At 38.3% G+C, this 27,522-nt stretch overlaps 1 protein-coding gene and 1 pseudogene across 2 annotated transcripts in view; one reads left to right on the top strand and one right to left on the bottom strand.

Moving 5' to 3' along the window:
- Window positions 1-27,522, bottom strand: part of PIP4P2 (phosphatidylinositol-4,5-bisphosphate 4-phosphatase 2) — a 63,658-nt gene that overhangs the window by 3,570 nt on the left and 32,566 nt on the right. The window contains exon 5 of the mRNA XM_080802878.1: window positions 13,771-13,823. Coding sequence (XP_080659004.1) covers window positions 13,771-13,823 — 53 coding nt within the window. The remainder of the gene's footprint in view (window positions 1-13,770; window positions 13,824-27,522) is intronic.
- On the top strand, window positions 25,645-26,155 carry LOC308340700 (nudC domain-containing protein 2-like; annotated as a pseudogene). The gene has a single exon. The product of its transcript is annotated as a nudC domain-containing protein 2-like (transcript).

Below are 27,522 nucleotides of genomic sequence, written 5' to 3'. Positions count from 1 at the left end.
TGAGATAATGAAGTATCTGATTTGCTTTTCTATGGCCAGTCAACATCACAGCTAGCACACAGTAATTGCTCAAGGAATGTATGCTGAATAAATGGAATATAGAAATCCATTACTTACTAGGCATAGTTTGGAAATGTGTTATTCCAAAGAGGTTAATTTTGCATAACAGAAAAATGGTTTCCTTTAAGCTCCAAATCTTTTTTTAAAAATTGCTGAATGATGTTTCAAATATATATATATATAAATATCCCTAAATTGTTAAACTGAAACATAAACATCTGGGTAACCTGGGGTCATCAATGTAGTGTACAGCTTGCCATGTGGAGTCACCAAGACATAAGATTCATTGTCTTTATAGCTAGCCTTAGATCTTAGACTACTTTTAATTTTAATTCTTATGCAGGCATTTGGTGATCTTCCCTGCCTTTATACCTCACCACAAGCTGTCATTTCTCATTTACCTGTGTATCCGCTGCTGGCAGTCTAATCTGCTATGGATTACAAGCCAACTCAGTTTATTAGAATTATATATTAAATAAATCAAAAGGTCCTAAGTGAATATTGGAGCAGCTTTTCTGTGAGCCGAAGAATCCACTTTAGTACATTAATTTCAGTGCATGAATTCTCCTTAGAAAACCCATGCCCGGGCGCCTGGGTGGCTCAGTGGATTAAAGCCTCTGCCTTCAGCTCAGGTCATGATCCCAGGGTCCTGGGATCGAGCCCCGCATCGGGCTCTCTGCTCAGCAGGGAGCCTGCTTCCTCCTCTCTCTCTCTGCCTGCCTCTCTGCTTACTTGTGATCTCTGTCTGTCAAATAAATAAATAAAATCTTAAAAAAAAAAAATTAAAAAAAGAAAAAAAGAAAACCCATGCCCATTTTTCACATTCCAGCTTACACAATCGCTACCTCTGGGAAGTCTTCCCAGAAAAGAAATAACCTATTGTTACTCTACAACTCAACTGCCATATTATCACAGGGATAAATGAGCAACAAGCACCTACTGCATCGATTAGGAAATCTCGTGGTGCCTGTATGCAGAATGTAGTACTGTTTTTGCATGTGCTAAACCTCTGTCTGTGTATGAATACATATGAAACGATGCTTCTGTGACCTGCCCTTTTTTGTTTGCTTAACACTCTACATGAGACTCTTCCATACTTCTATGAGGAGATCGAATTCATTCATTTTCACAACTATCTTCTGTTATACGAAAGTACCAGTTTACTCATTCTCCCTGCCAATGGACAGGACAGTCAAGGGGTTTACTGCCTTGATTTTTGGCTACTATAACAAAGCTGCTCTGAACAGTCTTTTATGTCTCCTATGTACATATAAAAGAATTTTTTGAACATATTCTTAGAACAGAATAGCTGGGTTGTACTGGACACATATCTTCAACTTTAATAAACGCTAAATTCATACCCTCACCATCTCGATATGAGAGCTTCCAATGTTCCACCCATACCCACACTTCAACACTTGGTATTGTTTTCATGCTTGACAATTTCATGGGTGCGAATGGTATTTTGCTGTGGTTTTAACATGACCTCGAGCAAGACTAACATCTTTTCAAATGTTAGTTGACTACTGGTTTTCTTTATTGTATGTTCATATTATTATGGCTTTGTTTTGAGCTCTTTAGCTTACTGACTCACAGGTGATATTTGCACAGTCTGCATACTATTCCAGGAAGTTATCTATTCTATTTATATCTTCTTTTAGTCTGTGGGTTTGTTTTTTTATTTTTATTTATTTATTTATTTTAAAGATTTTATTTATTTATTTGACAGAGATCACAACTAGGCAGAGAGGCAGGCAGAGAGAGAGAGGAGGAAGCAGGCTCCCCGCTGAGCAGAGAGCCCGATGTGGGGCTCCATCCCAGGACTCTGGGATCATGACCTGAGCCAAAGGCAGAGGCTTTAACCCACTGAGCCACCCAGGTGCCCCTGTGGGTTTGTTTTTTAAATCAGGATTAACCTTTACCTAAAAACAAAACAAAAACCATTACTAAAACAAATAGTTTTAAAATATTATGAAAACCCATGAAAAGAAGACTCAACATAGGTTCTAAACCTGGAAAAGCACACTTTAGAAAGACTATTAATTCTAAACTCCTGCCAAACGATGACCTTAAAGTGCCAAACACAAAAAGAATCTCTTAGGACCATTTTCCGAATAGGTAATTTGTCCCTGGCTTGGCCCCTCCCTTCTTTAACTATACACAAAGTCCTGCTGAAAGTATGCAGTTTAGCTGACTTTACAATAGAATGTAACAATGTAAACAGGTTCTTGATATTGACAATGTTGCCAAGGGTTTGTTGTTGTTGTTTTAAATCCAACAGTTGGTCACAAAGGTAAAGTATTACCAAGGCTCTTTTGTCATTTCTTGATCATGTCTGACTCATCCATCCTTCAAGCACATGCAAGGGTCAATAGTTTTCAAGAAGCAGAAGCCTGAGGCCGTTTAAGAAATAGGATTGTGGGGCGCCTGGATGGCTCAGTGGGTTAAAGCCTCTGCCTTCGGCTCAGGTCATGAACCCAAGGTCCCGGGATGGAGCCCGGGATTGAGCCCGGGATTGAGCCCGGGATCGAGCCCCACACAGAGCCCCACATGGAGCCCAGCATGGAGCCCCGCATCTGGCTCTCTGCTCAGCAGGGAGCCTGCTTCCTCCTCTCTCTCTCTGCCTGCCTCTCTGCCTACTTGTGATCTCTGTCTGTCAAATAAATAAATAAAATCTTTTAAAAAGAAAGACAGAAAAAGAAAGAAAGAAAGAAAGAAAGGGAAGTAGGATTGTGAGGTGAATCCATCTGAGTAAGAACTTTATCCAGCCACTGAGGGGAGGGGTAGGGGGTGGGTACGACATGCAGGTGGATGTCATTCCAGCAGGGGGAGCGAGTAACATCCTGATAGAGGTAGTCTGCTCCTGACCCTTTACGAAGCTCCTTCACATGATACACATTTTAGTAAGTTCATAGATTGTCTCAAAACCATGGTTCACAGCGTGTGCCAATAACTGAGAAAATTCTTGGTTCTTAAAATTTTTTTAACTACACCCACTAGGAATCTTGCACACAGTTAGTGGGATGAAAACCGAACAGCGGTTTCAGCTCTGATTTGGCACAAAGATGCTGTCACTGAGGATTCTAGCCTGTGGTTTTTAAAATTCATTTTAAATAACATCTTCTGATAATGAGTTTTTATTCACAAAATCTATGTAATGTAAGGTAATTCTAATACAGTAAAAATTATCAACATTTCCCTTTCAGGTTTGTACTTTCTTCTGCTTTGTGTAGGAAATTCTTTCCTACCTGTTATAAAAATATTTTTAAAATCTTCTAAAAATATTAGAATTTACCTTTTCATATTTATGTCTTGATCCACAAAGGCACAGTCCTTATAATTCTCAATTTTTATTTTACTTATTTTGAAGTCATATTATGTGGTGCACACAAATCCAGAATTTATGTGGTTTTTTAAAAAAATTCACTCATTCATTCATTCATTCTACATTAAGTTCCATGCTCAGAGTAGATCTTGAACTCATGACCCTGAGGTCACATGCTCTACCGAGCAAGCCAGCCAGGCGCCCCCAGAGTTTATGTTTTTGATGAGGTGACCATAATAATAACTCTTTTTACTCTAAAGCATATGAGATACTTAAGGTACCTGCTAAAATGCTATAAGAGACATCCAGAATACAGTGGCTTAAACAGTTTATTTCACCGGTAACCTGGGTGGCTCGGTCGGTTTAGCATCTGCCTTCTGCTCAGGTCATAATTCCAGGGTACTGGGATCACGCCCCTCATCGGGATCCCTGCTCCACACAGAGCCTGCTTCTCCCTTTCCCTCTGCCTGCTGTTCCCCGTGCCTGTGATCTCTTTCCTCTCTCTCTGTCAAATAAATAAAAATTTTTAAAAAGTTTATTTCTCTTGCATATGAGAATTCAAAGGTAAATGTACAGCTTAGGGTTGGTAGACTGCTCTGTTCTGTGATTAACTGCTATTGCCAGACAACACAGGTGACGAGTCTCCTGCTGCAGATGCCTTTTCCAGCCAAATGGAAGAGGGGAGAAAAAATTAAGAAAAGTTTTGCCTTGGGGCGCCTGGGTGGCTCAGTGGGTTAAAGAAAAGTTTTGCCTTAACTGAAACACATGACTACAACCTTCCTCAAGAGAGGCTTGAAAATGTGGTTAGCTGAGTGGCCAGTCAGACTCTGAAAAGTCCTTCTGGTATGAGGAAGAAGAGGAGAGCAATCTGCTCTTTTAATTAATATTAATATTATTATTTTTATATTGGTTAGTGTTTGTATGGGGTATCTTTCCTTTGGTGAAGGTTTTGTGATTTGATCTTTCTTCCATTTTTTACTCTCATCCTATGCTCTTGTATTTCATGAGTTTATTCTTCAAACTGCACAAAGACGGATGTCAGTCTAGTCTGATAATTTGTAGCAAGTCTTGCTGACAGTTTCTGTCTAATTACATTATTCTGAAAGCTGATATATATACGGATTATTTCTGCTCTCTTATTTTCACTTTCTATAGTTTCTGTATTTCTTATGATTTTCCACCCTTTTTTCTGGACTTCTTGTGGACTGACTATAATTCTTTTAATTTCCATTTTCCACCTACTATTTAGAAAGTTTTACAATTTATTTGTACTAATTTAGCAGTGACGTGTAAAATTTAACATAAATAACATTTAAAATCTAAAATTGTAAATCTACCCTCCCAATAAAAATAGGAATTTTAGAAAGCTTTAACTTCAAATATTCTGCTCCCATCTTATATGTTCTTGTTCTGCGATATTTCGATTCGGTTATATTTTTATTTCTCCAAATTATCATTACTGCTATTTTTGCTATTTTATACAATGATCCTGATGACTGTTTACAAGTTACAAGATTACTTTTTATTCTTGCCTTGTAGAAATTTCCTCTGGGATATTTTTCTATTTTCCCTAAATTCATCCTTTAGTAGTTTCTTTGGTAAGGGTATCAAGGTGGTCAATGTTCTCGACTTGTTGCTGTTGTTGTTTGTGGTTCATTGGTCTGCATTTGAGAACACTTTTATTCTGCCTTCATGATTCTACTATGGCTTAGATTGGTCTATAATACCAGTTTGACAGTTAATTTCTCTTAATACTTTAAAGTATTTTTAAATTTATCTTTTGGGTTCCATTGTTGCTGTTAAGATGTTTGTTGACAGAACTGTTATCTTTTTTTATAGTTAAAAAATCTGTTTTGGGGAGCCTGGCTGGTTCAGTAGGTGGAGCTTGCGACTCTTGGTGTCTGGGTCTTGAGTTTGAGGCCCACACTGAGAGTGGAAATTACTTAAAAAATTTTTTCTTTTAGAAGAAAATCCGTCTTTTCTCTCTCTGCTTTTGGTATCTTCCTTTATCTTAGGTTTTCTGCAGTTTCACTACTATGCATTTGCTTATTTTGCACAGATTTCACTGCTCTTTTTGAATCTAAGGGTTTGTATCTTTCATAGATCTGAAAATCCTTAGGGATTAACTCTTCAAATGCCCATCTCATTCTTTGTTTTTGCCTTCTAGATCAGATATATTTCAGCTGTTCTCATACATACTTGTCTCAACACTACTCTCACCTGTGTGCCCCTGATGGATTCTGGGTAATTTACTGACCTCTCTCTTCTAATCCACAACTTCAGTTCTCAGCTTCATCTGCTGCTTTACCTGTCCATTGCACTGTAATTTCTATAAGTTTTATTGTTGCTTTTAAAATCTATCTGGTTATTGTTTTTGCTAAGTAAATGTGTTATTTTGAGACAACTGCAGATTCATGAATAATCAGAGATCTCATATTTTTTTTTATGCAATTTCTCCAATGGTAACAACATCTGGCAAACTCTACAGTACATTATTATAACCAGGATATTGGCACTGATACAATCCACTGATAGTCAGATTTCCTGCTTTACTTATACTCATTTGTGTATGTGTGTATTTAATTCTACACAATCTTATCATATGTCTAGGTTTAAGTATCCATCAGCACAGTCAAGATACAGAACAGTTACAGCACTATAAGGATGCTTTTATAACCACACCTATGTCCCTCCCACCTGCCTACCCTCTGCACCCACCACATTATCACTAATCTGTTCTCAATTTATAAAATTTCACCATTTCAAAATGTTACATAAATGGGCAACCTACTGTAGGCAACCTCATGGCACTTTTTTTTTTCACTCAGCCTACATTCATCCAAACTGTTGCATATGTCAATAGCTCATTCCTTTCATTGCAGAGGTAGTATTGCAAGGTATGGAAGTACCACAGTTTGTTTAACCATTCACTCATGGAAGAACATTTGCCTTATTTCCAATTTGGGTCTATTAAGAATAAAGTTGCTATGAAAAATTTGTGTACAGTTTCTTGTGTGTGCTTGGTCATTTTTTTAAATTTAAATTCAATTAGCCAACATATCATACAACATTAGTTTCAGATGTAGCATTCAATAATTCATCAGTTGCGTATAACACCCAGTACTTATCACATCACGATCCCTCCTTAATGCCCATCACCCAATTGTCCCATCCGCCTACCGACCTCTCCTTCCTCAACCCTCAGTTTGTTTCCCAGAATCAAGAGTCTCTAGTTTCATCTGTTTTCTCATTTCTATTTTTTAAAATATTTTATACATGGCTATAGCATATTCTGTATCTAATAATTATATCTGAAGTCCTTGGGAATCTAATTATACTGTTTGTTTCTGATGCTGATTCTGCTTGTAGTACCTTGTCTCCTCATGTGGTTGGTAATTTTTGTCGAGAACTTATTTTGGCAGTTCTTCATATTAAAAATTCGTAAGAATGGTTTGTGGTGGCTTCATCACAGAGAATTTTCATTTGCTTTTCCCAGGATCCCTAGAATGATACAAACCCTAAACCACTTTAAATTGCTTTCAGAGACTGGCTTTTCCTAGACCATATACATGAAGTAAAATTAAAATACAAGGTTCAAACTCAGTGTTCTTATAAAATCTCTATAATATTCCTTTTCTGGTGGATTTTTTTTTTCCATCCACTCTTTTCATGAAGAACAGCCTTAAGGACGTTTTCTGGGGGTGAGGGGATAGGGTTCCCACTCTCAACCTTCTGCAAGTCCAAGGTCTTCCTCTCATTCTTCATCTGAACATTGAAACCCAAGGGTCTGGATCACCAGTATTAGTAAACACTCTCAGGATATTTGAAATGACAGTCATAATCATCCTTGCCTCTTTATTTCAGGTTCTTGGTTATTTTCTTAACTTTCATATGAACTGAACTATGCATTTAAAAAGATGTTCGTTAGCGTTAACTAGTCTTTCATTTTACTGGATGTAAAAGTCAAGAGCATCTAATATACAAAATATGGATAGTAAATCCCCCAGGAGGAAAAAATCATCCAATACTTCCCAAACATATAACAATTCACCCTTCAAATGATTAACTTTTCCTTTCACGATACTTCCCTATTGACCACGGGCCTTATAAAGGACTTCTGGAAAAAGATGGTGCCGAGCAATGTTACTTATGGCACGACTTTCGATGAGGTAGCTAGGGAATGTTTTATTAGAGGCAGCTTAAAGGCAGGATAAGATGTGAAGAGATGAGAAAGTAAGTAAGTCATCTTAGCAGATAACAGTGACATTATTCAGGTATGAAAAACATAAGAATTTTGGTCAAGAAACACGCACCAGAATAACCTTTCTTTCAGAGAAGGTTTCTGTAGGTGAGTAGTAGAGTACTGGAAGCAAGGGCTGTATGAGCTCACTTGTGAAGTTAAGTAGGGGTTTTCCAGGAATGAGAAAGGGACCAGCCAGGTTATCCCAGCCTGGTAGGGTGAGATTTAGGGACAGAGGCAAGAAACTGTACTGTGTATTTGTGGAAGTGGGATTTGTTGAGGATGGCACAGAGTGAGTTGTGTATAAAGGTCAAAGAAAACACAATAAAGATATCACTAGAGAGATTAGGCAAATACCTAAGCTTGGAGGTTTGTATATACCTTGTTGAGAAGTTTGGAATTCCATTTCGGATTTTAGGCTATGGGCCTATAATAGTCCATATGGTACATTTATGTCAATAAGAATATATCCTTCCTAGGGATACTTTATATGCCACATATATACACAAACCTAGAATAACAATGAAAATAGCACCTTGTTGTGCAGTATTCAACCTGCACAACTGTACATCATGACCATGAATTTTGGAGCTAATAAAAGATTTGGAGCCAGAGAGTTTAAAATCATATTTGTATCCAGGGCCATTACTCTAATAAATGGAAAAGAGAACAGCAAGGCTGAAGGCCAAGAGATAAATTAGGAAGCCATTACAACAGTCCTGGAGAGGGATCCCAAATGTACGAACTAAAGTAGGAATAGTGAGACTAAGAGAACAGAATTGAAATGTCAAGAGACAGAACTGATAGGACTTGTTTCCATTTAGATACAGGGAATAAAGATACATTCAGATTTCTGGCTTGGTCAGCTGGGCAGATGACATAACATTCACCAGTATAATATATTCATCAACACACAAGGGAGGCGCCTGGGTGGCTCAGTGGGTTAAAGTCTCTGCCTTCGGCTCAGGTCATGATCCCAGGGTCCTGGGATCGAGCCCCAAGTCAGGCTCTCTGCTCCACAGGGAGCCTGCTTCCTCCCCTCTCTCTCTCTGCCTGCCTCTCTGCCTACTTGTGATCTCTGTCAAATAAATAAAATCTTTAAAACACACACACACACACACACACACACACACACACACACACAGAAGATTAGTTGGCAGAGCGTAAGGAAGAAGGATATGTGGGTTCGAAGTGCCTATGGACACCCAGGTTGAAATAACAATAGGGAAAATAGTGAAAACAGATTGCATATTTATATCTGAAGAGATTTGGGGTGATTTAGTGGCATACTGGTCGAGATTTAATGGCATATATATGACAGAGGAAACTATGAGAAAACCAAGATCTAGTGTGGTCAAGTTGCAACCCTGAAGAATTGCAATATTTAACTACTTGGAAGAGAGAGTGAAGTCAACAAAGGAAATAGCAAAGGAATGTTCTCAGACGTGGGAAGAAAACCGGAGAAAGTGGTACCTAGAAACCAAGAAAAGAGCAAATTTTAAGACAAAAACCAGGATGATCAACAGAACCAAATACTACAGAGAATACAAGCAGAATCAGAGGAATGATCGGATCTATTAGAATCTGCACCTGGGGGGCACCTGGGTGGCTCAGTGGGTTAAAGCCTCTGCCTTCGGCTCGGGTCACGATCTCGGGGTCCTGGGATCTAGCCCCGCATCAGGCTCTCTGCTCAGCAGGGAGCCTGCTTCCCCATCTCTCTCTGCCTGCCTGTCTGCCTACTTGTGATCTCTGTCAAATAAAAAAAAAAAAAAAAAAAAAAAAAGAATCTGCACCTGGGATGTGGATTTTGTCAAAGCAAATTCCTCATCCCCTAGTGCGGCTGATGGCTAAATTGCACTTCACTGAAGACAGAATGGGTGCCATGATCAAACGAAGGGATAAGCACTGAAAAGCGAGAGAACTGCCTCCCTCTGAGAAGAGAGAATGAAGTACACATAGATACAGGTAGTGCATAGACAGGCAGCGTGAAAACGAAGGAGTTCATTCATGGACAGACTCAGTCCTATCAGGAGAGGGAAGGCAAGTCATCTGCTGAGGCTGAGTGAGTAATGTAGAAGGGGTGGGAGTTTAAGAGGAACAGTACATTTCTAGAGATAATTGCTTAGGAGAATGGGAGAGGGAGCTAATCAGAGACACTTCAAAATGGAGTATCAAGGAAGGGTTTCAATGTGTAAAGCTATACATTTGGAAAGAGATAACCAAAACAGAATTGTTTTCAGATGTCAGTTATCTTGGTAATGGAAGGGAGAAGCAGTGGCCATACTGATCCCAGATTGGTGGTTTGAAGAGTAGATGGATATGAATTTCAAGGGATGAAGACTTAGTCAATCTAGCAAACTAGAGTCTCTTTATATCTAATACGTTCAAATTGAATTTAGCATCTGTCTGCCAGACATAGTTCTTCTAAATGCTATCTTAGTAAATAGTTCCATAGCCTCTCAGATATAAAGTCATCCTCTACCCCCAATCTCTCTCATACCTTCACATTCAATCCTATCTATTCTGTTTCCTTAACATCCCGTCTACACTTTGACTCCACTGTACCTCAGCACCGATAGCTCCTTCTAAAAGGAACCATCCTGCATTCTTTTTTTGCATCACTCCCACTCATCTTTAATAACTTACTTCATATGCCACCTCCCAACCAGATGTCTTCTCTCAAGTTACCTTTCCCTCCAATCTGGGTGAAAGGCTCTTGAAAGCAGAAAATGATAGGTGAACCTCTTTCAAAGGATTTAGAACTTTATTCTAGTTGACTCTTCTCTTCCTTATACCCACAAGAATCAGTTCCCTGAAGGCAAGGTTACACCTTTTACTTTAAGCACCCAGTACCTAGCACAGGATATTTACTCAATTCATGAATAATTATAAAAGAAAGCACTAAACACCAAAATAAAAGAAAGTAAGAGTCCACTATTGTTTAAAACGTCAGGAGACGACCCACAAAGGCGTGTGTCAGTGATACAGAGAAATGATAGCCAATAATAACTATCATGGATTAAACCGCCATCTTTACCAGTCTTAGGTCGTTATAATAATACAGTCCAAGTACTACTTCAGGACACTAGGACTACAACTCCCCTTCTGCAGTGGCCACAGCCACCCAGCTCACTTAAAGAGCAACCGCTCCTTTAGCTCCAGTGGCCCCAGTGAGAAAGAGTGATAGGAAAAAAAATGCTTTTTGCTCTCTGGAGCCACTGGGGGAAGCTTTCCTACACATGTTTTGGGATGGTTTCATAGTAATGATTTAGTAACCCCTTTAACGTAATCACAGCTTTAGGATATTTTATACTTGTGTTTAAAGAAATAAAATTCCTGGGTGGGGCAGGGTTAAGCATCTGACTCTTACTTTCCAGCTCATGATCTTAGGGTCATGGGATCAAGCTCCACTTCCGGCTCCATGCTCAGTGGGAAGGCTGCTTAGGTTTCTCTTTCCCTCTCACAGCCTCTCCCCCTGCACTCGTGTTCTCTGTCTCACTCTCTCAAATAAATCTATTAAGAAAATTTAAAAAAAATAAAAGATGATTCCTTAGAATCTTATCTCAACAGATGACTCATCATTTTGTTATGAAGAACATTCAAAGGGAAAACAAATGTAGATACAAGCCATGCGTTTCATGTGATAACAGTATCTTTAGTCAAGTAAGTAACAGATGCCCTGAATCCTCCCATGTTTAGCATGTGATTCCAATTCCATAAACGTCCTTTTAAGAATGATTTTAAGCAGACTTATTCCATGTGCATTTCTATGTAAGTTGTTCCTTAAGTAACTGATATAAATTCTTAACATTAATACACTGTCTTGTGATATTTTAACCAATTATAGACTATCTAGACATTCAATGCTTCTTTATTACTAGCAAAACATTGCCATTGTTCTAAAACAATGATGCAAGCAAATCACGTAAGCAAAATCCTTAACCTCTCTAACAGTTCCTCATCTGTAAAATGAGGGTCATAATTCATGCATTCCAGGATTGCTGGAAGGATTATAGCTAATACATCTCTGTAGAGAAAGGAACCATCACTGTGCTTAGCATACAATCTACTAATCACAGGAACTTTTTGCTAAATAAAAATTCACATGGAATTTTTATTTATTTATTTACTTTTTTTTAAGATTTTTTTTTTTAGAGAGGGAGAGAGAGCATGCACTAGCATGTACATGCATGCAAGGGAAGGGGCAGAGGGAGAGGCAGCGAAGCCCAAGCCCACTCCGTGCTGAGCAGGGCCTCACATGGGGTTTGACCTCACAACCCCTGAGATCACGACCTGAGCTGAAACTGAGAGTCAGATGCTTAATGGACTGAGCCACGCAGGCGCCCCTTCCATAGAATTTTTATCCCAATTTAATGTTCTTAGTGAAGATAATTGCCATTTAATTTTTTTCATTTTTGTGAAAATATAGATAACACACAGAAATATTTATCATTCACATACATATTCACATACTTATGTGGGGGAGTGTCTCTCAAGTATCTATTTTTCTGTATATTATCTGGGGTTATCCACTTTGCTTCTCCATACAGACTTGTACTAAATTCAAAAAGGTTAAGAATTCAGTTGGTTAATTTCACAAATAAATTAAAAGGAAATGTCTGTTCCTCTGAAGCTAGAAATATGCTGTAAAGAAGTTACTCTTATAAGGCTAGATTCAGTTGGAATTAGATCTAGCAGAGATAAAAGGAGAGGTTTTGTTACACATACTCTACTCAGATACTTTTCAATTCTTCTCTCCTCGAGATCATTCTTAGGATTTCCTCAAAATAGGTAAGGTGTTTATATCATACTAAGGACCACACCAATTAAGTTATGAACTCATATTTTCAGTTTTTAAAAGTTGAACTGTCAAAACACTGCAGTTAAATTTCCTTAGCTCAAGTTACAATTCACACAAATAAGTGGAGAACAATAATCGCTAAATTAAAATTTTATCAACATAAATACTATGCAGAAAGAGTTAATAGATAGCAGGCCTGAGATAGCTACCCTTAGAAAGGCCCGCTTTCAGGACTGACCTTGGCTGGCATCTGTGAACTTAAATAAAACGTTCCCACAATTACCTACCTGATACGAGTGGCTCACTGTGCCCAAATTGTCCGTAAAACGTTCCCACAATTACCTACCTGATACGAGTGGCTCATTGTGCCCAAATTGTCCGAGCAAACAATATGATTTATGCTGAATACCTGCTTTCCTTCTGAGAGTTTAGAAATTCAGTATGTGCTATGCAACCCTTGTGACCAACTCCAATAAAAACCTTGGTCACAATCTCTAATGAGCTTCTCCAGTAGATAATTTTCACCTGTGTTGTAACAATTCCCTGGTGGAAGAATTAAGCCCTCCTGCGTGACTCTATAGGAGACGACTCTTGGAAACTAGCACCTGGTGTCTTCCAGACTTTGTCTCATGTGCCCTTTTTTTTTTGCTGATTTTGCTTTGTATAATAAATCATAGCTATGAGTACAAATAAATACTAATTCCAATTAATCCCCCTAGAAAATCACAGAATCCTGGGGTGATCTGGGAACCCCCCAACAGAGCTGCCATAAAATATCTTTAATCAAAATACCTTCTATTTTTTCCCACATTTATACTGCCTTTTGTTAATTTCCTTAGGTACACTACTTGGGAATAGAGAAAAATATACTGAATAGTTAAGACAGGCAAATAATTATATACACTTTGCTGTCAGAGAATAATCTCACTGGACAGGACATGAAAAAAGTTAACAACTATCTAATTACAAACCTCCAAACATTTGGTATTTCTCCTAGATTACAGTCCATCTTTTAAATATAAATTTTAGATTATTTCCATAGATTATAACCTCTTAGGACATTTATAAATCTTCACCAGGTTACTGGTAATTGTAGTAATTTCTTCTTAGAAATTGATTTCCCTTTGGAGAGTGATAATCAAGCCCAATCATTTTCATTTCAAAATGGAATATATTAATCAGTTTAAAGATATCTTTTTTTTAAGTTTTGGGAAGCATAAACATATTAAACATGTATTCATGTCTTTTATGTCTTCAAATCAAAATCTACCAAAGTGAGAATTCTGCTCTTTAAACTGTTCTCAAGTACCTCCCAGTAGCATTTCCAATGGTAGAGAAACTTACATTTTTTTGCAGTGTGGGCATTTTGCCAGAGTGTTGAACCTCAGTTCCATCCACTGTAAATAAAAAGAAAAGATTGAAAAGAAAAACAACGGGAAACTATCCAATCTGATAAGGTATTTCTTTTAGTTCAAATGTTACCAGGGATCACAGCAGAAGTAACCCCCTTCTCACGGTTATAGGAGCTTTTCCCCTCAACACTTCTTCCTCTGCAACAGTTCTCATGACTTGCCCAAGCTTCTGACGCAATCTAGGTCGGCTCTATTAATGAAATCCAAACGTACTACTGTAATTACTGTCATTTCTTCCAGTCTTAGGTCTCAGTTCATTCCCAAGGAAGGAAAATATATCTCATGGACCTTTGAAAACATTTTGCCTTTAAATCTTGAGCACTAAGGGTGCCTGGGTGGTTCAGTCAGTTAAGCATCTACCTTAGGCTTAGGTCATGATCCCAGGGACCTGGGATAGAGCCCAGAGTTGGGCCCCCTGCTCAGCAGGGCATCTGCTTCTCCTACTCCCTCTGCCCCTACTCTCCACCCTTGCTTGTCTCTGTCTCTCACAGGCTCTCTCTATTGCAAATAAATAAAATCTTCTTTAAAAAACCTTGAGGACTAGCCTTTGAAATATATGGATATTTAAATTCATCACTAAAATATAGCTACTTATAAATTAATTACATGGGAAACCCACAAAGTAAGTAAACTAAACAAATGAGATATGGAGAGAACTCAAGTCAGGCAGGTCTCTCTGTTCTGTCCTTGCTTATTCTATGTAACAAAAAGATACTCCTAGGGTGCAAATTTTCTTCCCTGTGACTGTAGGTAATAGAATGAACTATCTTCCTTGTTACTGAGATACTTGAAATGGTTTACTGGTAGTGGGTTAAAATCTTTGAAAGAATACGCAATATAAATTTAAAGTATATCTTAACCACAAAATGTATATTTAAAAGTGCCTTTTTCATCTTCCATTTTGCTGGCTTTTCTATAATTCCTTCTTGCAAAGGGTCTATTTCCTTTATAGTTTTAGGAGAATTCCTTTAAGTACTTCAGTTTTATCATCAAAACAACTTTTTTTTATTAAAATTAACTTTTGTTTATTTTGATTTGGAATCATTTTGGTCTCTTTCCATAACTTTCCAAATCTAAGCATAGTAGGGTTTCAATAAATTATACATATCCAAATGTTTTCCACACAATAGAGATAACTTTCAGAAAGTACTTAATGCATACTTTTTTTATTTTTAAAAATTATTAACTTAAAAAAAAAACAAATCTGGATGTTCCTAGACTTCTCTTTCTTCACTTTCATTTGAAACCTCAAAGAAAGTTAGTTATGCTGCAAATGCTCTCTCAGAGTAGGCACATGGTCTCAAGATAAATGAAACTTTACATGAATGTTCACTCTCTTTTCAAAGTGATTATTTTTCAACATCTGAGAATGCCAAACCAAGGCTACATTTTTTGTTCAAGCACCAGTAAATCTTTCTTTCGTACTCCCTTTGTAACAAGTTAACTTATTGCAAAACTTATTCTTAATAGTAAAAATGTCAGAATTAATGCGCTAAACAAAGACTTCTAGAGTTCTACAGAATATTAAGTGAAGAATCCAGAAATCTTACTGGGAATTTTTTTTCTTTTTTTTAAGAGAGAGGGACACAGAACATGGGGGAGGGACAGAGGGACAGAGAAAATCTTAAGCAGGCTCCATGCCAGCAGCACAACTCTGAGATCATGACCTGAGCTGAAATCAAGAGTAGGATGCTTAACCACCTGAGCCACCCAGGAACCCCTTTTTTATGTTATTGTAATTCATTTTAGGACTTTCAAATTTTATTTATAAATAACAAATTTAGGTTGCTCATAGTTAAAAGAACCAAAGTAGTTAAGGAGATAGTTATGAAACCCTTGAGCAAAGAGGAACTCAAAATCCAAGCTGGAAGCCTATTATGTTGGCATAGGAATTCCAGAATTTTTAATGGCCAACCTAAGGAGATGATTTAGTCCAGTATTACCATTTAATAGTGCTCTTCATTTCAGCATAGATTATGCATGGTAAATTGAATTATAACTGAAAAACAGTTAAGACTTTATTATGTAATTAGTAAATTATAAAGCCAGCAACCTAGCACATTGGGTTTTGTTATCTCCAAGTATTCACTTAAATGCAGCAAACTAAGAAAAGCACCTATTATTAGAAATAATTTTGTCATACTCTATTCAAGTGATTGCAAATACCTGTGCTTGTGAAAGGAAGTTGACTTACTACTGTTCTTTTATCTAAAGCGCAGCCTCTTCACTCTTAGAATTTTATTGCCATAACTTCAACAGGGGAAAAAAAACAAAATTATCTATTTTCTATCAGGAAGATTAAAGGCAACTTCTCTAAAACACCATCATTTTTAGTGGGGGTCATCCAATATTTGACTTATTTCTAACCATTCTATGTAACAGATAAACTTAGTTAGTTCCCTCAAGATATATTTTTTTAATCAATCTTAGAAGGCCATAAGAAAGTTATACTGCTAAAAATGGGTCCTTTGATAGTACCTTACTGGATTTTATTTCTTAATGGACACAATAAGTGACTGCTGTCATTGTTTGAGTTATTCACTTTAAAACTATTGCTACTCTCTGCAATGACACCAAACCATATGCCCTGTGTCCAAATAAGGAAAATCTGACCCTGACTGAAGGTACTACCCAGGCTCACTTGAGAGCAAAGTTTGAATCATCATCGGTGATTCAGGTACATACTGTAGATTGTTTTTATTGGGGTGTGACAACCCCCCCAGTTGGTTACTTGTTGACAAAGCATCCGGACCTGCCTTTCATCAGCAAGAGAGAACACCTGTCCCCAAATTAAACTCCACTGTTCAGTGTCTTAAGAAACTTCTTCATTTTTCATGCAGGGCTAGCTAAAAACTACGTATTTCCTTTATTCTTCTTTTCTAAGCAATATTCCTCAAAACATTATTCTGGGGGCACCTGGGTGGCAGAGGGGGTTAAAGCCTCTGCCTTCAACTCAGGTCATGCTCCCAGGGTCCTGGGATCGAGCCCTGCATCGGGCTCTCTGCTCAGCAGGGAGCCTGCTTTCCCTCTCTCTCTGCCTGCTGCTCTGCCTACTTGTGATCTCTGTCTGTCAAATAAATAAATAAAATCTTTAAAAAAAAAAAACATTATTCTGACTAGATGATGTCCTCAGAATAGTTTAGAAGTGAAAAATGTTTGTAGGGGAGCCTGAGTGGCTGTCAGTTGAGTATCCGAATCTTGGTTTTGGCTCAGGTCCTGGTCTTCAGGTCTTAAGATTGAGTCCCACCGCATCAGTTTCTTTTCTGAACTCAGTAGGGAGTCTGCTTGGGAATTCTCTCCCTCTGTCCCTCCCCGCTCCCAATATAAATAAATAAGCCTTTAAAAAAAATGTTTGTAAATACTACATTAAACTCTTCTCGGATAGTAAAACTAACACATTCTAAACGTGCTAAAGAATACACCTGTAGAGAAGTAGCAGGCTGAGACGACGTCAGGTAGCAGGAGATGAGCTAGATAGCTTATCTAACCATTGCAAACACCTACAAATCCAACGGGAAATCGAAGAGAAGAAGAGGAACAATTCTAGAAACAGAAAATCGACCACTTTCTGAAAGGTAGGACCTGCAGAAAAGTGAATCCAAAGTGATGAGAAGATAGACCGCAGGGGGAGGGGCCGGCTCCTGGCAAGGGGTGGAGCAACGGAGCACAAAATCAGGACTTTTAAAAGTCTGCTCCAAGGAGGGACATTGCTCCAGAGGCTAAACCGGGGGGAAGCCCACGCGGGATCTGCGTAACCCCAGGTCCCACGGGATCACAGAAGGACTGGGGGTGTCTGAGTGCCGCAGAGCTCGCAGGTATTAGAGCGGGGAAGCCGGCTACAGCGACAAAGCTGAGGAGTGAGCTCTCAGCTCGAGGTTACCTTGAACTGGTCACAGGCTGGGTGAGCTGAGCCCGGCCGGAAGCCAGGGAGATGGAGTGACTGAGCACTTTTCTCCAAGCACGCAGCTGGAGGCCAGGGAGACGGAAGCGACTGAGAGCTTTTCTCCAAGCGCAAGCGACTGAGCGCTTTTCTCCAAGTGCGACCAGAGGCCAGGGAGACGGGGGTGGTTGGGCACATTTCTCTGAGGGTGCACTGAGGAGAGGGACCCCGAGCTCTCGGCTCCTCCGGGCTGGAGACTGGGAGGCCGCTATTTTCATTCCTGTCCTCCAGAACTCTAAGGAAAGTGCTCAGGGAACAAAAGCTCCCGACAGCAAACCCGAGCGGATTACTTAGCCCGGCCCCTGGTAAGGGCGGTGCAATTTCAGCTCGGGCAAAGACACTTTAGAATCACTACAACAGGCCCCTCCCCCAGAAGATCAACAAGAAACCCAGCCAAGACCAACTTCACTCAACAAGGAGAATAGCGGAATTCCAGAGGAAGAGAAAGCAAATCTTATCTGGACAAAATGACAGGACGGAAAAACTCACCACAATAAAAAGAACAAGAGGCAGTACTGAAGGCTGGGGTCCTAATCAATACTGACATTGCTAATATGTCAGATCTAGAGTTCAGAATGACGATTCTCAAGGTTCTAGCCGGGCTCAAAAAAGGCATAGAAGATATTAGAGAGACCTTCTCCAGAGAGATAAAAGCCCTCTCTGGAGAAATAAAAGAACTAAAATCTAACCAAGATGAAATTTAAAAAAGCTATTAATGAGGTGTAATCAAAAATAGAAGCTCTTACTGCTAGGATAAATGAGGCAGAAGAAAGAATTAGTGACATAGAAGACCAAATGACAGAGAATAAAGAAGCTGAGCAAAAGAGAGACAAATAAATACTGGACCACGAGGAGAGAATTCGAGAGATAAGCGACACCATAAGACGACACAACATTAGAATAATTGGGATTCCAGAAGAAGAAGAAAGAGAGAGGGGAGAATAAGGTATATTGGAGAGAAATATCGTAGAGAATTTCCCTAGAATGACAAAGGGAACAAACATAAAAATCCAGGAGATGCAAAGAACGCCCCTCAAAATCAATAAAAATAGGTCGACACCCCCTCACCTGATAGTAAAATTTACAAGTCTTAGCGACAAAGAGAAAATCCTGAAAGCAGCCCGGGAAAAGAAGTCTGTAACATACAAGGATAAAAACATTTGATTGGCAATGGACTTATCCACAGAGACCTGGCAGGCCAGAAAGAACTGGCATGATACATTCAGAGCACTAAATGAGAAAAACATGCAGCCAAGAAAACTATATCGAGCTAGGCTATCATTGAAAATAGAAGGAGAGATAAAAAGCTTCCAGGACAAACAAAAGCTGAAAGAATTTGCAAACACCAAACCAGCTCTACAGGAAATATTGAAAGGGGTCCTCTAAGCAAAGAGAGACCCTAAAAGTAGTAGATCAGAAAGAAACAGAGACAATATACAGTAACACTCACCTTACAGGCAATACAATGGCACTAAATTCATATCTCTCAATAGTTACCCTGAATGTTAATGGGCTAAATGCCCCAATCAAAAGACACAGGGTATCAGAATGGATAAAAAAACAAAACCCATCAATATGCTGCCTACAAGAAACTCACTTTAGACCCGAAGACACCTCCAGATTTAAAGTGAGGGGGTGGAAAACAATGTACCATGCTAATGGACATCAGAAGAAAGCTGGGGTGGCAATCCTTATATCAGATCAATTAGATTTTAAGCCAAAGACTATAAGAGATGAGGAAGGACACTATATCATACTCAAAGGGTCTGTCCAACAAGAAGACCTAACAATTTTAAATATCTATGCCCTTAACATGGGAGCAGCCAACTACATAAACCAATTAATAACAAAATCAAAGAAATACATTGACAATAATACAATAATAGTAAGGGACTTTAACACTCCCCTCACTGAAATGGACAGATCATCTAAGCAAAAGGTCAACAAGGAAATAAAGGCCTTAAATGACACACTGGACCAGATGGACATCACAGATCTATTCAGAACATTCCATCCCAAAGCAACAGAATACACATTCTTCTCTAGTGCACATGGAACATTCTCCAGAATAGACCACATCCTGGGTCATAAATCAGGTCTCAACTGGTATCAAAAGACTGGGATCATTCCCTTCATATTTTCAGACCACAATGCTCTGAAGCTAGAACTCAATCACAAGAGGAAATTTGGAAAGAATGCAAATACATGGAGACTAAACAGCATCCTTCTGAAAAATGAATGGGTCAACCAGGAAACTAAAGAAGAAGTGAAAAAATTCATGGAAACAAATGATAATGAAAACACAACGGTTCAAAATCTGTGGGACACAGCAAAGTCAGTCCTGAGAGGAAAATATATAGCGGTACAAGCCTTTCTCAAGAAACAACAAAGGTCTCAAATACACAACCTAACCCTACACCTAAAGAAGCTGGAGAAAGAACAGCAAAGAAAGCCTAAACCCAGCAGGAGAAGAGAAATCATTAAGATCAGAGCAGAAATCAATGAAATAGAAACCAAAAAAACAATAGAACAAATCAACGAAACTAAGAGCTGGTTCTTTGAAAGAATTAATAAGATTGACAAACCCCTGGCCAGACTTATCAAAAAGAAAAGAGAAAGGACCCAAATAAATAAAATCATGAATGAAAGAGGAGAGATCACAACCAACACCAAAGAAATACAAACAATTATAAGAACATACTATGAGCAACTCTACACCAACAAATTCGACAATCTGGAAGAAATGGATACATTTCTAGAGACATATAAACTACCACAACTGAACCAGGAAGAAATAGAAAACCTGAACAGACCCATAACCAGTAAGGCGATTGAAACAGTCATCAAAAATCTCCAAATGAACAAAAGCCCAGGGCCAGACAGCTTCCCAGAGGAATTCTACCAAACATTTAAAGAAGAACTAATTCCTATTCTCCTGAAACTGTTCCAAAAAATAGAAATGGAAGGAAAACTTCCAAACTCATTTTATGAGGCCAGCATCACCTTGATCCCAAAACCAGACAAGGATCCCATCATAAAAGAGAATTACAGGCCAATATCCTTGATGAACACAGATGCGAAAATTCTCACCAAAATACTGGCCAATAGGATCCAATACTACATTAAAAGGATTATTCACCACGACCAAGTGGGCTTTATTCCAGGGCTGCAAGGTTGGTTCAACATCTGCAAATCCATCAATGTGATACAATACATTAATAAAAGAAAGAACGAGAACCATATGATACTCTCAACGGATGCTGAAAAAGCATTTGACAAAGTACAGCATCCCTTCCTGATCAAAACTCTTCAAAGTGTAGGGATAGAGGGCACATACCTCAATATTATCAAAGCCATCTATGAAACACCCACTGCAAATATCATTCTCAATGGAGAAAAACTGAAAGCTTTTCCGCTAAAGTCAGGAACACGGCAGTGATGTCCGTTATCACCACTGCTGTTCAACATAGTACTAGAAGTCCTAGCCTCAGCAATCAGACAACAAAAAGAAATTAAGGGCATCCAAATCGGCAAAGAAGAAGTCAAACTATCACTCTTTGCAGATGATATGATACTATATATGGAAAACCCAAAAGGCTCCACTCCAAAACTGCTAGAACTTGTACAGGAATTCAGTAAAGTGTCAGGATATAAAGTCAATGCACAGAAATCAGTTGCATTTCTTTACACTAACAACAAGACAGAAGAAAGAGAAATTAAGGAGTCCATCCCATTTACAATTGCACCCCAAACCATAAGATACTTAGGAATAAACCTAACCAAATAGGCAAAGAATCTATACTCAGAAAACTATAAAGTACTCATGAAAGAAATTGAGGAAGACACAAAGAAATGGAAAAATGTTCCATGCTCATGGATTGGAAGAACAAATATTGTGAAAATGTCTATTCTACCTAAAGCAATCTACACATTTAATGCAATCCCTATCAAAATCCCATCCATTTTTTTCAAAGAAATAGAACAAATAATCCTAAAATTAATATGGAACCAGAAAAGACCTCGAATAGCCAAAGGAATATTGAAAAAGAAAGCCAAAGTCGGTGGCATCACAATTCCAGACTTCCAGCTCTATTACAAAGCTGTCATCATCAAGACAGTATGGTACTGGCACAAAAACAGACACATAGATCAATGGAACAGAATAGAGAGCCCAGAAATAGACCCTCAACTCCTTGGTCAACTAATCTTCGACAAAGCAGGAAGGAATGTCCAATGGAAAAAAGATTGCCTCTTCAACAAATGGTGCTGGGAAAATTGGACAGCCACATGCAGAAAAATGAAATTGGACTATTTCCTTACACCGCACACGAAAATAGACTCAAAATGGATGAAGGACCTCAATGTGAGAAAGGAATCCATCAAAATCCTTGAGGAGAACGCAGGCAGCAACCTCTTTGACCTCAACTGCAGCAAATTCTTCCTAGGAACATCGCCAAAGGCAAGGGAAGCAAGGGCAAAAATGAACTATTGGGATTTCATCAAGATCAAAAGCTTTTGTACAGCAAAGGAAACAGTTAACAAAACCAAAAGACAACTGACAGAATGGGAGAAGATATTTGCAAACGACATATCAGATAAAGGGCTAGTATCCAAAATCTATAAAGAGCTTATCAAACTCAACACCCAAAGAACAAATAATTCAATCAAGAAATGGGCAGAGGACATGAACAGACATTTCTGCAAAGAAGACATCCAGATGGCCAACAGACACATGAAAAAATGCTCTATATCACTCGGCATCAGGGAAATACAAATCAAAACCACAATGAGGTACCACCTCAAACCAGTCAGAATGGCTAAAATTAACAAGTCAAGAAATGACAGATGCTGGCGAGGATGCGGAGAGAGGGGAACCCTCCTACACTGCTGGTGGGAATGCAAGCTGGTGCAACCACTCTGGAAAACACTGTGGAGGTTCCTCAAAAAACTGAAAATAGAGCTACCCTATGACCCAGCGATTGCACTGCTGGGTATATATCCTAAAGATACAAACATGGTGCTCCAAAGGGGCACGTGCACCCGAATGTTTATAGCGGCAATGTCCACAATAGCCAAACTATGGAAAGAACCTAGACATCCATCAACAGATGAATGGATAAAGAAGATTTGGTATATATATACAATGGAATATTATGCAGCCATCAAAAGAAATGAAATCTTGCCATTTGCGACGACGTGGATGGAACTGGGTATTATGCTTAGCGAAATAAATCAATCAGAGAAAGACAACTATCATATGATCTCCCTGATATGAGGAAGTGGAGATGCAATGTGGGGGGTTTGGGGGGTAGGAAAAGAAAAAATGAAAGAAGATGGGATCGGGAGGGAGACAAACCATAAAAGACTCAATCTCAAAAAACAGACTGAGGGTTGTTGGGGGGAGGGGGGACGGGAGAGGGTGGTGGGGATATGGACATTGGGGAGGGTGTGTGCTATGATGAGTGCTGTGTAATGTGTAAACCTGGCGATTCACAGACCTGTACCCCTGGGGCTAAAAATACATTATACGTTTATTAAAAAATTAAAAAAAAATAAGTAAATGATTAGAAAAAAAAAACTACCTTATGCCTAATACCAATTAATCAGATAATAAAGTGTGCATGTTTTCCTTCAAAAAAAAAAAAGAAAAAGAACACACCTGTAAAAAAATTGTGTTTAGTTTTTTTATTTATCCTAGCATGGAACTCTTTATTCACATAGCACCTATTATTATCCTATAAAATGAGTGTTCTATTGATTGTACTTTGGAAAACACAAATCTAACTTTTCTAAACATCCCCCATGGTTCCAGCCAGGCTGTGAAATAGAATGTGAGCAGTGTGAATTGATAGTAAATTTAACTTCAGCATTATAACATTGATATATCAGATGATATTATAAACAGAAGGCTGTTGAGGACACAGTCTATTATATTGTTCTTTTATCTTAATCCATGGAAATAATTCTCTTTCTGGTCACAGTATTCCAGTAAACCCTCTCCTACGTGATATTTAAAAAAAAAATCATGAATACCTTTTAATGGATCATGCTTTCCTCCTTTCATTGACTCTAGAACACTCAGAGCTAAAATCCAGACTAATTTTAACAACTGCACAGGATTAAATATTATGCATATTTATATTCTTAAATACGACTTTTCCTGTTTTTCTGCCCTGGTTTTCCACTATTCCTGATTCTTTCATATTTCCTTTCCAATGTCATTGAACTTTGTAACTTGTCTCAATTGTTTCTAGGCCTCCTAAGGCAAGGCTGAAACAAGGTAGAGAAGAAGTAAGTGAATCCCACTAGTTAAAAGCTTGAAGGACAAAGAACGTACTACAGAGGATATAAGACTTTGCAATCAGCATAATAATAAGGATAAGGCAAAATTCTTGAGTCAGAATTAAGAGATTTGCGGTCTATTTATTCTTTATGACACTGAATAGGTCTCATTAATCTGAAACTCTCAAAAGTAATAGCCACCCGAGAGGCATGTAATGTGTTTCCCTAAGCACCAAAAACTTCGTTTTCTAGAAATTTTAAAATCATCTTTAAATACCATGTATTAATTCAAAACAGCCTTTCCTGCTAAAGAATTAAAGATTTTGGACATATTTACTGTGCTAATATGCTAATATGATTTACTTGCCTGCACTAAATATTAAGTAAATGAGAGCTAGTTTTAGAAGTTATTCTCTGGATTGCACATTACTTTAGTAATTTTCTCCTAGGGTGAAAAGAACTAAACACATAAACTGCTTTTTGAAGTAATAAAAACCATGTCACATACATTATCTTTTAACCTCTCCATTTGGATTATTCTCTAGAATTTACTGCCAGATGATTTTAAAAAATTAAATATGAACTTTATTTATTTATTTATTTGACAGAGATCACAAGTAGGCAGAGAGGCAGACAGAGAGAGAGGAGAAAGCAGGCTCCCCGCTGAGCAGAGAGCACGATGTGGGGCTCAATCCCAGGATGCTGGGATCATGACCTGAGCCGAAGGCAGAGGTTTTAACCCACTGAGCCACCCAGGCGCCCCATAAATATGAACTTTTTAATGTCTTTTTGATTTTCCTTTTTTCCTCATTCCCTTATCTACCCTATTGTCAGTATGTTAATTCTCTCTGAAAAGCTGTATGCTATTTCCAACAATCATCTTCACTTTTCTGTATAATAAAAGGCCAAACATCTAGTCTTGTTCCTCTTCAGGGTTACCCTGATGCAATCCTTTCTAAATAGCACTCATATACACAGAATTAACTATAAAGCTCTACTAAGCTTTCCGTTACTCTTAGGGTAATGTTACTTCCTCTAGGCTAGTAATTTTGTGTGTGCATTAAGAACACTGTTATTTCCCACTGTAGTCTAAACACATTCCATGTAATTGTTGTTTTAATTGTCTTTGTTCTTCAATTAGATTAGAAAACTCCATGAAGACAGGAAATGCGCCGTCCTGTTTCCCCAGCATGTAGCCCAGTGCCTGATATGCACTCAGTATTTGCTTTTGAACATATGAAATCAACTCACTTAGATTGTGGCTATAAGATTATCCATGGCAAGGATTTAAAATACAAAATATAATTGAGCAAAAGGCAAATATAATTATGGAGGGAAGCTCTCTGAAGTAAGCTGAAATCTGTTGTGAAGATTTTTAAATGGTATTTCAAAATATAATTTGCTCACATATAAGAAAGAAAATAAATATATTTTATATATATATGTGTATATACACACACACACACATATATATATATATAACTTAGTCAAATCACTTGATATCTATCAAAACCTACAGTCTCCTATCCTACAGTAAAGCAGTATAACCTCTCTGTGCAGCTGCAGCTGGGAGGCTACTGGAGTATGTTGGCCCCATTTGAGGAGCGCAGTGGGGTGGTCCATGCGGGATGCCATGGGACCAGTGGTACCAGACCTTGGAGGAGGTAGTCACTGAACTTCAGGTGCCTCCAGGCACTTGCGCCCAAGACATCCAGTATGGCCTGCAGAGCCAACATGTGGGGGGGCTGTGAGATTATTAAGGGCAAGTTCTTTGATTCTACAGCAGCTGATGAAGGAACGCGGACTTTGGAAGACAGAAAAATGGTCCATATTGTTCTTACAAAGACAAAAAGAGATCCAACAGATTGCTGGACTTCTCTTCTAGAATCTGAATATGCAACCTTAGGTGTAAGACTAAATACAGAGAAAACTTACATTAGAGAGATTCCAGAAAGAGAATCCTGGTTTTGACTTCAGTGCAGCAGAAATCTCGGGAAACCACACTAAAGGTGGAACAGATTTCTCAAATCTTGAGGAAAAACCACTACTTTTTCTCACTGCATTCTATGGATCCCAGCAGATGTGGCCAACTTAATCAAAGGCACAGATTATGTGGTAGAAGGAAAATGTGGATACCCGCAGTTAACAAACTGCAAAATATCTTTAACTGTGGTTCTAAAAATTGCATTCAAATACGACTTACATAGAAAACATCTTAAATACTGTGGAAACTATTCTACTGATAGAGAATAACTGGGTTTTTTTTGGACTTGGGTTTTTGCTCAGCATGAAGTTTCATATGCTGCATTTTACTAATTTCATATTTAACTTGTATTCTTAATACAAAAAACATTAGGGTATAGATCATGTGAAATGACTGGATACCTTCAGGGACAGTTAAATTTTTCTTTCAGTAAGTATAATGCGGGAGTAATGTTTAATACACTTTTCTAAATAGGAAAAAAAAAAGCAGTATATAGTAGTTTTCAAAAAGAAGTTTGTTAACTATTCCCACCAGCTATATCTAATTTATGTACTTAGTCACTGACTTAATCAATAAAACATAAATGCAAGGAAGACTTATCTTCTCCTACTAGCTTGGAAAAATCCTAGCAATTCTGATTAAATGTAGTAAATTAGATACATGCATTTCCATTTCCTTTCCCAAACTTGACCAAAATGATAGTAAATGAACTTAAAAATGTATACTACCACATGGATAAAGAGGAGAAATGACCTCAATTTTTGGACAGTGGAAAGTTAATGGAGACTTGGCAGCTGGCTTAGCGAAAGGGATTGTGAAAGTTGAGGACTGTCAGCAGAGAGCTATGTCAACGCAAAGCTGGTTCACACTGAAGAAAGGCAGAGCAATTCAGCTCTTGGGGCTACTACGTGTTTTCTAAGGTGGGACTGGGAGTAGTGAGACAAACAGAAGTATGGGCTGTAAACTCTTCCCTACACACAAAACCAGAAAGCCCTCTCTCCCCAGTACATACAAGAACAGAAGGATTTATCCTGAAAAGAAACTGGACTAGAGAGCTTGCGAACTTAGAAACACCAGGCATAGCAGAGGCAAGAATAAAACATCCTAAAAAGAAAAAAACTAAGTTAAAATCTACGGTTTGAATAGTGGATAAGATATTCTCCTCATTACCTTTCTTAACTCCTAAACGCCGTCTCCCAGGCATATCACTTGCAAGAAACTGGGGGATTGTTGCCCTGAGAAACTTGTCCTCAAAGAAGACTTCTTGATACCAAGAGTTGACAATTCTTCAAAAATGAGAAAAGGGAGAAGAAAAAAGAGTGGAAGAGGAAGGAGGAGGAGAGATGAAGGAAGGAAGGAAGAAAGGAAAGAAGTTTCACTCCTGCTACATAAATAGAGCTTCCAATCAGTGCTGACCCTCAAATATAAATGAACTCTTCAGTAAAAATCTCTGTTGCAAAAAAAAAAAAAAAAAAGAA

The sequence above is a fragment of the Martes martes genome, assembly GCF_963455335.1.
Source record: "Martes martes genome assembly, chromosome: 4".
In the NCBI taxonomy this organism is placed as follows: Eukaryota; Metazoa; Chordata; class Mammalia; order Carnivora; family Mustelidae; genus Martes; species Martes martes.
The sequence above is the reverse complement of the archived record's forward strand: the minus strand, read 5'-3'. Positions and strand labels throughout refer to the sequence as shown.